The sequence below is a fragment of the Camelina sativa genome, chromosome 1 (assembly GCF_000633955.1).
Source record: "Camelina sativa cultivar DH55 chromosome 1, Cs, whole genome shotgun sequence".
Taxonomy (NCBI): Eukaryota; Viridiplantae; Streptophyta; class Magnoliopsida; order Brassicales; family Brassicaceae; genus Camelina; species Camelina sativa.
In genome coordinates this window covers 12,316,251-12,330,031 of record NC_025685.1, presented here as the reverse complement: position 1 = coordinate 12,330,031, position 13,781 = coordinate 12,316,251, and the positions used below count along the sequence as shown (strand labels likewise).

Below are 13,781 nucleotides of genomic sequence, written 5' to 3'. Positions count from 1 at the left end.
AGAGCGGACAAACTGGCGCGTCGAGCTAGAGTGGAATCGCTTCCAATTAACTTCGTGAACAATTTCCCTTCTTGGCTCGTTTGAGTCAATCTTGTAATTTGTTGGCAAAAAAAAAAAAAGAAAAAAAAACTTGCAATACACTTCATCACCATTTGTTTGTTATATTTAGTTTTGTTTTGTTTAATATTTAATATTCTATTTTAATTTTAGTTATTATAACAAAAGATAAGGGATCTAACAAATAAATATTCTAATATTTGTAGTGTTGAATATTGACAAATAATAAAATGAGGATTTAACCTGTGTTAGCACAAATTTAATGATATTTTATTAATTCCAACATGTACTTTTTATAACTCGTTTACTATATAACCATATTATATAGTATTTTAAACTTTTTTAATTTTACATATTCGTAATAATATTTTAAAACTTTATTCGTAATATGTAAATAAATGCAAATCGATGTTTTTCCTTGATTAATAATCAAAACTCACAAGTTTTAGAAAACAAAATGAGAATCAAATTGTTGTTTTCTTTGTTTGCAAAGGATTCAGAGATAAAATATATTCAAAACACAATAGAATGTGTGTTTAAATATATCATAGTTTATATTTCCATATTGATTGATGTATTTTTTTAGTTGGAGTGGGATGTAAAATATTTAGGAAACAAAATCTGATGTAATGTTATTTTTGAAAAAATTTTAGGAATTAACTTTGTAAATAAGTTTTTAAATATNAAAATATTTAGGAAACAAAATCTGATGTAATGTTATTTTTGAAAAAATTTTAGGAATTAACTTTGTAAATAAGTTTTTAAATATGTACAAATAAAAGGGTAGAACCCAAAATATACTTCAAAAATGTATATATAGATTTACAACTTTGATTCTAAAACTACTTGCATGTCATTCATAAATCAGTCTACCAAAAATATGATTCCTATATAATAATTTTGTTTATGATTATTGTCGAGGAACTGTTCAAAAGAGGAATTATAAAAAATATATTTTCCAAAATCACATTCAAAAAAATGTCCCTTTTAATTTTTTATTTAAAATACCACTAAAAATTTGATATTTATTCAAACTATGTGTGTATTTTATAAACATAAACTATCTTTATATTTATGTAAAACTATATATATATATATTAGAAATAGTTTATAACTATTTTTTGAAAATCTTATAAAAATTTGGATTGAGTATTCGAGTATTATTTACTATCCAAAAGTACATTGAAATCTTGTAAATTTTATAAATTTTCAGATTTGATAAAGAATATTTTTTTAATGAATAGATGAATATGATATTTTTAAAAAAGGATATTAAACAAAGTATTTGACTTTGTAATTGAGTGGGGTTGGAGATGCCCTAATATTTATTAACTGTTATTTTCAAGTCTAGAAGGTGAAAATTAAGTACATTTTGTTCCAAAAAAATGCATAAAATAGAATAAAAAAAACTACATAAAATTATCTTTGGCCTCTTCCATAGAAAAAAACTACATAAAGTTATCACATACACCAGTGGTTTTGGAGTATGGACACGCTTGTGCAAGAAAAATAAATGCCCAATTTTTCAAAGTCGATTGATCAAAATCAACTCAGGCTGCTAAAATAATAATAAAGTTAGTAGAATGAATTAAAAAAATTGAAAAAAAAAACAAATTAATAACAACTAATATATTGATTTTATATCAAAGTTGTAAATCAATTTACCAAAAATAATAATAAGAGTTGATCATACTTACACTAATATATTGTTTTTTTTGTTATATATTTATTTTACTACTTTGATTTTATAGAACTACTTGTGTCTCTTTCTTTACTCTTTAGTCTTTTCCCTATAAGTTATAAATAAATTAACCAAAAATTATGATGTCCCAAATTTAATGATTTGTTTTATGAATATTTCTGAAGCATTATAAAATCATTTTTTTAATGTGAAATTTTAAATTGTGAGAAGACTACCTAATAGTATTTGTTATTTTCATGTTAGAATTATTATAAAAATAACATGGAAATATAGAAAAGACCCAAACAAGACCAAAAAAAAAGTGTAGCCACTAGCTAGTGCCGTAGCCACTAGGTAGTTACCTTTTATTTTAAAAACGAAATAAAACATCAAACACGTGTCATTTGAGTCAACTTTTGACTAATATTTGTTGATATTGACTTTGAAATTGGCACTATTTTAAAAAGTTGGATATAAAATTTGAATTTTATAGAGTATAGGTAAAAATTGACACCTAACGTTTGTATAGGTATAACCCTTTTCCCACTACTGGACTTTAATGATTATTTTGTTTCACAATGCGATGGATCCGTCCGAATCCGATCGTTTGTGGTCATGAACGGATTACAAGAGAGATGAGTCTCCTCTTTGACTTTGTAACGTAAATTGAAACATTGTACTCTTTTTTTTATCTTCCTCTATTATGTGGTAAACAAGAACAATAAAGAAAACTATTGTAGATTGTATATGCTTTAATTTCATTAGACGCTGGGATTTGTTTTTCATATATAAAAATAATTTTAGTAGTCATTTTCTTTGACAAGAGAGACAATAGATTGTGCCCATCAAAAAAAAAAAGATGAGAGAACTTTTTTTGGTTAAAAGAACAAGAATACTATCTTCTTTCTTCATGTTCTTTAGGAAAACGTAAATCAAAAACTTAATTTTTTATGCGACACAGTTTGGCCTATTTCTCGTATAGTAATTGTGAGCAAACCATGTCGTCTTATAAACTTCTCATAATGCTCTTCATAAGACTAATAAACTACTAGGCACTAGATATACGAGACAAGATCAGGGGATTGCAAGCTTCGCATTAAAATATCAGTAACAAATTTTTTTTATAGATTATTCAATCTTTCCCAACAATAGGAAACAAGGATCATAAAAGCTTGGAATAAAAAGTAAATTAACAATAATTATCAAGAATTAGATTGACTTAATACGAAAGATCCAGCTTTTGTTCCTTTCTTCTCCACAACACGCCTAAGTCACACGAGGCAGCCCTCATCATCACAGGGTAACGCTAGGGAACTTGCAACGTTCATTCCCTATAATAAAAATAAGTAGTCATTACAAATAACAAATTAACAAACATAAGAGTATTATTTAATTAGTCAAGAAAAGGCATTGCTCCATATAGAAACTACAATTTGGAATAAAATTGCATTTACGTCTGTTTAGAGTTTTTCTTGTGAGAGACATGTTTAGAGAAACTCACCAGGGTTGGTCGTCGTTTCACGGGCCAAGCCATTAAAGTAGCATTGAGAGCTTTGGTTCCGGAACTGAGCCCAGTATGAGCTAAATGCATAGCTTGCATGCCAAGATACAGAGACCGGCGCGTAACACTCTCTCCCCGGCGCCAACGCTGCACAAGTTTCATTGCTTCTTCCGCAAGCAAAGTTGAGTGCCTGCCCTAACTCTGCCTCGCCTGCCCCATCTACCGCCACACACCACACATTTCCCTTGAACGGAACATTGTTACTCGGTTTAGGCAACTTATCAAAGCTTGAAACCGATCTTGTACCGCTGAAATCTATTTCGTAGATAGGTGTACCGTCATGATCCAAAATTCCCCAATGCCTCTCGGTTCCCGAACCGGGTTTCTGGTTTTCATTGAACAAGGAGAACAGAAACGTCGGTATAGGTGCACCACGCCTAGCTGGTGTACCGAGTGGTGGGTTAGCAGTCATCTTCTTGATCAAATTCCGGTTATATGTCGCGGCATTGAGAATATTGGCACCGGTTTCGTGGATATCACCGGCATTAGGCCACCCGGTTTCAGAAATTGCGAGCCGGACGTCAGGATAACCGAGCTTGGCCATTGCAAAGATAACCGAATCGAGCATCTGGTCTAGAAGATTGGTGTAAACCAAACCGGTTTGAGGATCGGTATAAGTCGAATTCGGTTCGAAAAGAGCGTAATCCAAATGGTTATTAACCGGATCAGTGGACCAAGGGAAGTAAGGGTAAACATCAAGAAAGAAGAAAGAGTTTGTTCCATTGAGAAACTTCAACAACGGTAACATCACCGGAACAGCTATATCTTCCCGGAACGCACCACTCGAGGGAGGAAAACTCGAACGAAGAGCGTCCATGGCTAGAGGAGTCCCGACTTTGATGTTGTGAATCCCACGAGCTCTAAGAGAATTCACAACTTTACGCATGGCAGGGACGAGATTGGCCCATATTTGCTTGTCTTGATCAGAACTGTAGCTGAGGATTTCGTTTCCAACGAGGACGAATCTGATTCGGGTTTGTGGGGAGAAAGGAAGGACGTTGGTGGCAATCCAGTTGTCAGCTGTGGCTTGATCAGCGCCAATTGAAATGATCTGGTCGTTAGGGACCATGATGGTGACGTAAAGATTGGTCTTAGAGAGTAGCTTTAGGGTTTCTGGATCAGCGTCGTAGAGCTTGACGTGGCCAGCTTTAAGGGATTTGATGAGGTTGATTGATTGGTAAGGAGAAGGAAGATTGTTGCCTAATTTCCCATAGTTGATCCCAATCCTGCTTGCAAGTGCTAACACTGTTCTGTTGCTTTGGGAACCAATAGCATAGCAACATGAATCTGTAAAAAAAAAACATTAGACAGTTATATAAAAAGAAAGATTGTGCTTTAAGTAATCTTAATGTATATGTATGTAATGAGACTTACTTGAAATGACAAGAAGAGTCAAGAGGAAGAGAGCAAAACGAGACATTGTATTTTTTTTCTTTTGTTGAAGAGGAGAGTGATTTGGAATGAAGGAGAAGAGACTTTGTTGAGGAGTATTTAAAAGGAGAGATTAATGGATTTGTGTTTAAGGATTAGATATAATCATTCATGCAAGAAAAGCTTTTTGGTTAACTATTACTAATTGTTTCTTGAATTCTCACGGTTCTTTTGGTGTTTCTTTCTATAATTTGTGTCTTAGTTAGTATATAAAAGAAGATTGGTTGGTTTGCTGGTTCAAAGGTTACCAACAACGCTTTGCCCAAATTGTTCACTCGAACTTTGTAAGACTTATTTGCTAATAGTAATGTTAAATTTATATCTCATCAACAAAAATGTTGTTACAACATGAAAAGAAAGAAATATTTAGTTTTTATTTTATTTTTAAAGGCATTTTTTCATCTAATATTTCATAGGATATTCCAGCGTGGAAAGATATCTTCTTAATAAAACGTTACTGTGACCGTAAAAGTGTTATTATCCATCTTGTCTGAAACAAGAACACACCAATCGACATGTACTCCTTCAGACCAATCTACTACTTCCTCATCGTTGTCTTCCTCGTTCAATCAGCCGCCGCTGGTGATGATGAGCCGGTTCCTGCGCCATGGCCGGAGCAGTTTCACGCGTTGATGTTGATGAATAAATCCGGATCCTTGGAAATTGTAGACCTTTGGTACGACTGGGTCAATGGACGTAACTTTAACATCATTCAGAAGCAGCTTGGCAGGCTCAAATATGACCTCGAATGGAACAATGGCACTTCTTTCTATTACTCCCTCGACGAATCCAGAACCTGCCGCACCGTTCATTTCGAGGTTAGAATCCTCTTTAATCTTTATTATCACTTCCTCTGTTTCAGGCTCTTTATGTTAGTCTTGTGGTTTTTTTTTGGAGAATTTTCGTGTAATTGACTAATACATTGATCAAATTTGAAGAAAGAAGAAGAAACTTTAAGACCTTGTGAATTTTGATTGTGATAAACTTTAAGAGATTTACACTGTGAATTGCATAATGACCACTCTCTTAGTGTGAATTTCATAATGCATAGTGGCACATATGTGTATTTTCTTGCTGTTTATGTCGATTTTGAGGAGAATTTTGTAGTGTTTTGGCTAGAGAACTACCAAAATATATCACAGTTTGAACTTTGAAGCAAGAAGGCCAACTTTTGGATTCCTGTGAATTTTGTAGTGTTTCGAAATTGAAAAGAAACTTGAAGATCCTGTCCTAAGTTTCTGTCTTGACATTTCATTAAGTTGAGACTTTTTGAAGTTGCCTCTGGTCCTCCTTCATAACTTGGAGAGTATAGCCTACTACTCTTCCTTATTAGATATCAGTGTTTATTGCAAGCAAATGGGTGTTTTTGTGTCAACGTGAGCCCACAGTAATGCTTTGATTTTTTTCTTTGATTGATAAAAACCTATCTTCATCTGAATATTTACAGTTCACTCAAGTGATGGTCATAATGAGCCACAATGGGAATCTAACTAAAAAATAATGAGGAGGACTTGAGAATATTTTTGGACTAACATTTTTAGAGATCTTAAGACTTTGGATGGGAAAATTTTGCTTATGATAGGAACATAAGGTTTCTCAGAGCATTGTTTTTTGATGATGCACTAAAGTTTATGCAATCGTCATGTAGAGTACAATTTGTAGATCTTCAATGTTTTTACTTTCAGAAACATAAACTGTATTCTAGTAAGTTGCTGAGACTTAGTCTTGGAAATGTGAATTGTCTAACTGGATTCAAGGTTGGAATCTTGAGGCCAAATTGGCTAGATGGAGCAAAGTATATGGGCCAACGACATGTAAATGGGTTTTTATGCAACGTATGGGAGAAGGTTGAGTTCTTATGGTATTATGAGGATGTTGTCACCAAGAGACCTGTACAATGGGTCTTCTATACAGGTTAAATGATTGATACTTTTGACTTTATGAGTCAGTCAACCAGTTTACTTGTCTTGATTAACCAAATTGTGAGAGATAATTGCAGGGAGGGAAGCTCATGTGATGACATTTGAGGTTGGAGCTGTCCTAGAAGACGAGAAATGGCAGGCTCCTGTCTATTGTTTCCACAATGAGAAGAAGAAGAAGCAAAGTGAGTAGTAAAAATTGAGTTTCATTGTACATGTAGAGTTTTGAGCATCTATCAACCGTTCAGTGAGGAAGTCATATAATCAAAAACTTGGTTTTATATTGGGCTTTCACTATTTCTTTTGTAATTACCTTCTTATCTAAGCTAAGGTCTACTAAGCACCTTCTTATTTGGTCCCCAAACGTATCTTACTTGTACTCTTCAACACCCATTTGCCCAAATTCTCTAAAATGTAAATTGTGGTTAGAAAATAATGTAAGACAAATTAGGATAGCAATTAGCAAGGGGACCAAGTAACCATAATAAGTTAAATAGTAGGTCCGACCACATTCAAAAGAGAATCTATGTGATGTCATGACATTAGCATTAACATAAGCATTACCATAGATGATAAAATAAGAGTATCAGAATAGTTTCATCTTTTTCATAACGCGTATCCAAATCCATTAGCTTAATACTAAGCAAATGCGTTTTTAAAATAAGTAAACCAATAGTTTAGCGTTGTGGAATCATTAGGGAGAGGATAAAGTCAAGAGACCAAATTACCAATGCACATGTGAATAGGTTCCTAAACATATATTAATTTAGACAGAAGACAGAACACAAAAAGGTTAGTTAGCCTTTGAACTTTCTGTCTTCTAATAAATAATTCAGATGTCCATTTTTTTTATTTTAGAAAAAGAAGCGTATATGAGTAGTGATATAGACATTTTAGAATTAAACATCTCAATCTTTTAGCTGTTTTGCAATTACTTTAGTAATATAACCTATCTTTTCCAAATATATGGCAAAAGTATAAAATGTTCCTTTTTTATAACCTATCTTTTACATGTTTTGCAAATTGCAATTAGAAACCATTTGGAATGTCGAGTAAAGATGAAAAGACAAATACTGTATGAAAAAAAAAACCTTAACACATAAACTGGGGTTTAAGGTTTAAAGTTAAAAAAAAAAAAAAAATCTCCATCTTTTAGTATTATAAAAAAGAAACCATATAGAAATCGAACTTTTATTCCTTTTTTTTATAAAGAAAATTAAAGATAATGGGGAATATAGTAACATACTTCTTTCTCTTCTTATTCACTTTTAAAGTTGGATCTTTGCTTTTGACATTCTTTTTATCGTCACCCCATCATATGCTTCACCTAATGTTGTTGTCTCCAAATCAATTTCCAGCCCCGGTATGTGCTCTCTTTTCCCATCACTTATTTCTTTGTACTTGATTACTTTCTTCCCATTCTAACGTTAAATTGTATGATTACAAAATATACTATCTTTAGACAAAATATTTCAAAGTGCTTCTACTATTAACCTTTATCATATCGCGTTTTATATTAAGCTTCGATTCTAGTAGTATCTACATCAAAAATTAAAGGAAAAGAAGAGGTAGATAAGAATTAGTTAAACCAATTAACCAAATAAGAGATTGTGACTCAACAGTCAACACAACAACAAAAACAAACATCCTAAATATTGTCTCCAAAATTTGAGCCATAAAAGGTGGCAAATAAGTCTTTGGCTTTCTATAGCTCCTCAATTAAACACAGCCTGTAAAAAACTCATCAATGATTACGACGTTTACATTATAAAAAAGTCATATCCGTTTCACGCGGCAAAATTAAACTAACTAAATTAAATAAATAAATTAAAAAAAAAACAGAGACTTTGTTCACAAATTCATAACTAATTACATGATTCCTAGTTATGCACCACAGTTCAAACTTCAAACTAACATTAGTTGTTAAACCTTCTTTTTTCTTTTCTACAAAACCAAAGCTACGTAATACAAGTTTTCCTTAGAAAGAATGAACAAATGCAAAAGCTCAAAGTGGTCAGACGCAAATACAAGATACATATGTGCTTTAGTGCTTACAACATAGTATTACATATAATCATCATATCATTATAAAAAAAAAAGAGAGAAGCCAAAACCAGAACGAAAAAACTTAGTAACACCGATTTAACACAGATCGACACAAAGTTTGGTGTCACCGACCATCAGCTGAATCAAACGTGTTAGGAAAACCAGAGGTCTTTGGAGTAATACTAGTCTGTGTCTGAGAATAAGAGAAGTCTCCATGGAACATTGTCGATGATGATGTTCCTTCGTTTTGCCATCTCTGTAAAGCTTGAGGTAAACTCATGTTCACATCGATCCCGAAACTCTCTTCTTCTTCTTGGCACGACGGTTTCCATTTCTCTACTAGTGGACCTAGCACGTTTACCGCGTGGCCCATGTCTGGTCTTTGTTGAGGTTCTCGGGCTGTGCAGTGTCCTGCAAGCTCAGCAACTCTGTGAATGCTCTCCATTGTTTCCTCGTCGGCCTCTAAGGTTTGGTCGAGCGCCTTGGGGATGTTTTCTTTGTTGATTAGCGTTCTTCTAAACCATGTTACTAGATGAGATCGCTCGTCTGGTAATGAATCATCTAAAGCTCTCCTTCCAGTTAATATTTCCATAAGAACCACTCCAAATGCATACACATCCACTTTCGTCGTTACTCTTCCAGTAGCTGCAACCATATACAGGTATAAGATCAGTATCCAATGCAGATACTATAAGCACAAATAACACAAATGGCAGAATGTATTGCATAGAACCATAACACAGACTAGGCACATTGTGAAATTAACATGAGTAGAGATAAGAATAATGAACTTACCAGCATATTCTGGAGCTAGATAACCAAATGTGCCTGCTAATCTTGTTTCAAGAGAGTATTTCCCATCTGGTGCGTTCTTAACCAGTCCGAAATCAGCAACCTTGGCCCTCATGTCATCTCCTAGAAGGATGTTAGAGGGCTTTAAATCTCTGTGGATGAAGCTTTGCTGCGCCAAACTATGGAGATATTCCACACCTCTTGCCACGTCAAGAGCGATACTCACTCTCTGCTTCCATGTCAGAGGAGAGTATCCGAGTTCACGCCACTCAAACAAATGCTGTCCAAGATTTCCCTGTGGCATGTACTCGTAGACAAGCAACCTCTCGTTCCCGTTCACACAGTAACCTAATAAAGCGACCAAGTGTCTATGCCTAACCTTAGTGAGTACCGCTATCTCAGCCTGAAACTCGCTCATTCCTTTATTACCCATTGCTGAACACTCCATCCTCTTGACTGCAGTCTTTGTTCCATCGTGTAATTCCCCAGCGTACACAACACCAAAACCACCTCTTCCCAATATGTTATCCTCACTGAAATTATTTGTAACCTGACGAAGAACCTCCATTGGAATGGTAACACTTCCACTTTCAAGAAGGAAACGATCACTATTGTCACCACTACTAGGACTGTTCAACGCATTGAAATTATTAGCTCCATGTCCATTAGCATATCCACCACTACCACCACCATTAGATATAGCATCACTAACCAAAACCTTCCCAGCCTTCTCAGGATCCGTCCTATTAAACTTCCCATACTTCCTTTTCATAACAAATTTGTAAACCACAAATCCTAAAATGGCAAGAGAAACTAAAACCGCCACAATAACACCAACGATCACCGGAGCCTTACTACCACCATGACCACCAGAAGACCCACCAGGACCACCACTAGTATCAGCACCAGTTCCAGGCGTTGAATCATCTCCACCTTTAGTTCCCAACAGAGAGTTCCCCGGTTTGTAATTAAACTTCACCGAAGCTGGAAACTTCGGTATCTCCCCTTTAAGATTGTTGTTGGAAACATCAATCAACTGCAAACTAGTCATCAACGTCAACTCCTTGGGGATAACACCACTTAAATTATTGTCATTAAGGTAAACACTCTTCAAAGAAGTGAGATTCGCAATCGCCGGAGATATAAAACCATTGAATCCATGTTTCCCAAGATTCAAAGTGATAACATTCTTCCCACCTGAATCACAAGAAACATAAGCCCAACCACTACAAGCATCATCACCTTTCCAAGACTCAGCCAGCATTGGAGGATATCCCAAACCTCCAGCAACAGCTAAAAGCGTCGTCACCTGAGGACTACAGCTCTGTCCTGGTACACTAGTACAGAATACGTTGCCTTTCGTGCTTAATTTAACATCCGGTGGGAAGAAAGGAAAAGGACCTTGCAACTTATTGTTATCAAAAGTAACGTTCTTCAAGCTTTTAAGTGAAAGAAGCGTCGGAGGTACAATCCCGGTTAACTGATTGTCCCGGAGCTGTAGATCGAAGAGATTCTCACTCTTGGAGAGATCTGGGATAGGTCCAGAGAACTGATTCTTCTGAAGCCAAGCTTGTGACAATGACGTCATACTCGAAAGCACTTCGATCGTTCCCGACATACCAGACTGTTGATTGTTGATCCAAAGGTTCTGAATCGAAGATTTCGCGAGCGACGGCGGCAAAACTCCGGTGATGTTGTTGTAAGATAAGCGGAGGTTTTGAAGAGAAGCGAAGGAATCGAAAACGTTAGGCAAAGCTCCGAAGATGTTTGTGCTGTCGAGGTAAATGGTAGTGAGGGAAGTCGAATCAACGAGCTCAGATGGAAAAACCCAAGGAGTAATGTTCTTGCAATCGCTCAAACTCAAGATCTGAAGAGAAGTGAGTCCGGCGAAAGCTCCGGTCTCAACTCCGAGGAAAAAATTCTCGTCTATGTAGATCTCTTGTAGAGAAGAGAGTTTAGCAAACGAAGGGATATTACCGGTGAGTCTATTACGCTGAAGAGCGACGGTTTTGAGCTCGGAGAGAGTCGAGATCTCAGGAGCTATAACGCCGGCGAGAGATTTATCAGCGAGGCTGATTGAAGTGACGCGGTTTGAGGTGCATCTTACGCCGCTCCATTGGCAGAATCCGGATGATGTTGTTGTTGACCAATCTGACGGCGGAGGATTGAATGATTTAGCTAAAGCGAGCATTGCTGATCCGTCGTCGGCGACGGATGTGGTTAGGAATGTGGTGAGGAGGAGGAGGATGAGGAAGAGAAGATGGAGAGGCGTTGGAGCCTCCATTGGTTTGAAGTGAACACGCGCGGCGCGTTGGAAATGAAGAAGGAAAGAAGGAAGAAGATGATGATGATGAAGGAGGATTTGGTTTAGGGTTTGGTGATTTTTTTTCTTTTCTGTTTTTTTGATTTTTGGAAGAGGAGAGACAGAGAGAGAGAGAGAAGATGAATGGAAGCAAATGAAGAGTGAGGTGTCAAGACCTATTATAAACCTAACCGTTTAGTCCCCGTCCCGTTCCGTTTCAAAAAATATACTGTTTATATAAAATTCACTAAAAAACAAGGAGAAATTGATTTAAAAGGACATTTTTTCTTCAATTTGTCTCATTATACCTTCTATGCTAAATTTGCCACTATGCCTAAATTATCTTTTAAAAAAAATGAAACTAACTTTTAAGCAATTTTAAAATTTTAATCATCTAAAACCAAATTCTACAAATAAGAAAGAGGTTGCCGTAAGATATTTTTGATGAAAATTTGATGTTTTAACATTGAAAAAAATTATTCTGCAACATTTAGAATACATGTTCTACTAATTGTATATATTCTGAAGATATTAGATTATAAATTCTACATACTGTACATGTTCTAAAAAATGTAGATTACAAATTCTTCGCATTCTACTTGTTCTGAAAACTTTAGAATAAATATATCTTCTAAAACTTTTAGAAGTCGGATTTTGTATGTCTTCTACAGAAATTAGAATATATATTCTACACATAACTCTATATTCTACAAATTTTAGAATTTGTTTTCTTCACTTTATACATATTCTACTGAAGTCAGAATATGAAATCTACATTTTATCATGTGTCCTGCGAAAATTAGAACACTAATTCTACACTTTCCACTATGTTCTTCATAATTTAGAAAGTATATTCTACACTATGTTAGACAAGGAAACTGAATCCGAAATTTAAGGAAACAATATTTACGTAATCCCGAAATTATGCCTAATCAAATATATTCTTAAGATTACGTTCTAACATGTTTAGAAAACGTGTTCTGAAAACATTAAACCCCATTTTTAATCGATTTTGTTCAAGGTTTTTCAACATTTTCCAACCTAAATTTCATTCAAGAGTTCATTTTGCAGTATGTTGCAAATCTATGTAACATGTGGTGTATGGAGATGTATCGGCCAAAATGAATGGAGATTTATTGTTGATGAAGAAAAACGTGGGAGACTTCTTACTTTTCAAGCCAATTCAACTCTTGAAGAGCTAAAGATGATGGTTTTGGAAGACTATGAAATACAACAAAATATGGTTGATGTGGAATTTAGTTATTTACCCTTTGATCTCAGTGTTGATTCTCCTCCGGTTGTTATGATAAATGATCGCCAAGTGAAAAAATTTGTTGCTTATTGGAGAATGAAGAATAACATACGGTTGTGTGTGACGTTTAAAGCCACGGTGAATGATAGAAGCAATATTGATCTGAATAAGGAACCAAGCGATTCAAGTGAGGGAGGCGTTGACGTTCTTCTGCGTGAAAAGCTGCCAAAATTTGTGAGTAAAGCAAAACCGAATGATTCTAACTTCATAACTTCTAAGGACGCTGAAGTTGGTGCTAGATCTATGATGGTTGATTCTATGGTAAAGAAGGGACAATATTTCAAAAGCAAGGAAGCTTTACAGGCAAGTTTAGAAATTTTTGCGATGAAGTATAACTTCGATTACAGAGTTACTAAATCTGGTAGAAGATTTTGGTGTATACGCTGTATTGATAATGTTTGCAAATGGCATGTTCGTGCTGAGTGCTTCGAAGGGTCTACATGTTGGAAAATCAACAAGTATATGGGTAGCCATACTTGTGCTCCTTCAAGGAAAACGAAATTTGGTAGAACACCTTCAGCAAGAACAATCGGGAATCTCATCAAACATAATTATGAAGGTGTCAAGGAGGGACCTAAACCCAATGACATCATTAATATTATGCGTACGGAGAATGGATGTGAGCTAACTTATTCCCAAGCTTGGGAATNGAGGACTTGTTCATGTGGAAAGTTCGACAC

General features: G+C 35.1%; 3 protein-coding genes across 3 annotated transcripts; 1 reads left to right on the top strand and 2 right to left on the bottom strand.

Moving 5' to 3' along the window:
- LOC104788795 (probable glucan endo-1,3-beta-glucosidase A6) lies at window positions 2,826–4,744 on the bottom strand. Its single transcript, XM_010514580.1, has 3 exons — window positions 4,674–4,744; window positions 3,240–4,586; window positions 2,826–3,069 (listed from the first exon to the last, which is right to left on the bottom strand). Exons 1-3 carry the CDS (start codon window positions 4,717–4,719, stop codon window positions 3,032–3,034), a joined length of 1,431 nt encoding a protein of 476 aa, XP_010512882.1. The 5' UTR covers window positions 4,720–4,744; the 3' UTR covers window positions 2,826–3,031.
- On the top strand, window positions 5,216–6,991 carry LOC104788786 (uncharacterized protein At4g14100-like). Its single transcript, XM_010514571.2, has 3 exons — window positions 5,216–5,548; window positions 6,488–6,644; window positions 6,730–6,991. The coding sequence occupies exons 1-3, from the start codon at window positions 5,246–5,248 to the stop codon at window positions 6,840–6,842; spliced, it is 573 nt and encodes a 190-aa protein (XP_010512873.1). The 5' UTR covers window positions 5,216–5,245; the 3' UTR covers window positions 6,843–6,991.
- Window positions 8,609–11,901, bottom strand: LOC104788775 (receptor-like kinase TMK4). The gene is made up of 2 exons (XM_010514560.2): window positions 9,491–11,901; window positions 8,609–9,340 (listed from the first exon to the last, which is right to left on the bottom strand). Exons 1-2 carry the CDS (start codon window positions 11,769–11,771, stop codon window positions 8,820–8,822), a joined length of 2,802 nt encoding a protein of 933 aa, XP_010512862.1. The 5' UTR covers window positions 11,772–11,901; the 3' UTR covers window positions 8,609–8,819.

Excerpts from the sequence above, each read along its gene's own strand:
- LOC104788795 (XM_010514580.1), bottom strand. The coding sequence starts at position 4,719 with ATGTCTCGTTTTGCTCTCTTCCTCTTGACTCTTCTTGTCATTTCAA. Across the intron at positions 4,587-4,673 it reads GACTCTTCTTGTCATTTCAA|ATTCATGTTGCTATGCTATT; the intron begins GTAAGTCTCATT and ends TTTTTTTTACAG. Across the intron at positions 3,070-3,239 it reads TGAAACGACGACCAACCCTG|GGAATGAACGTTGCAAGTTC; the intron begins GTGAGTTTCTCT and ends TTTTTATTATAG.
- LOC104788786 (XM_010514571.2), top strand. The coding sequence starts at position 5,246 with ATGTACTCCTTCAGACCAATCTACTACTTCCTCATCGTTGTCTTCCTC. Across the intron at positions 5,549-6,487 it reads GCCGCACCGTTCATTTCGAG|GTTGGAATCTTGAGGCCAAA; the intron begins GTTAGAATCCTC and ends ACTGGATTCAAG. Across the intron at positions 6,645-6,729 it reads ACAATGGGTCTTCTATACAG|GGAGGGAAGCTCATGTGATG; the intron begins GTTAAATGATTG and ends AGATAATTGCAG.
- LOC104788775 (XM_010514560.2), bottom strand. The coding sequence starts at position 11,771 with ATGGAGGCTCCAACGCCTCTCCATCTTCTCTTCCTCATCCTCCTCCTC. Across the intron at positions 9,341-9,490 it reads TCTAGCTCCAGAATATGCTG|CTACTGGAAGAGTAACGACG; the intron begins GTAAGTTCATTA and ends ATATGGTTGCAG.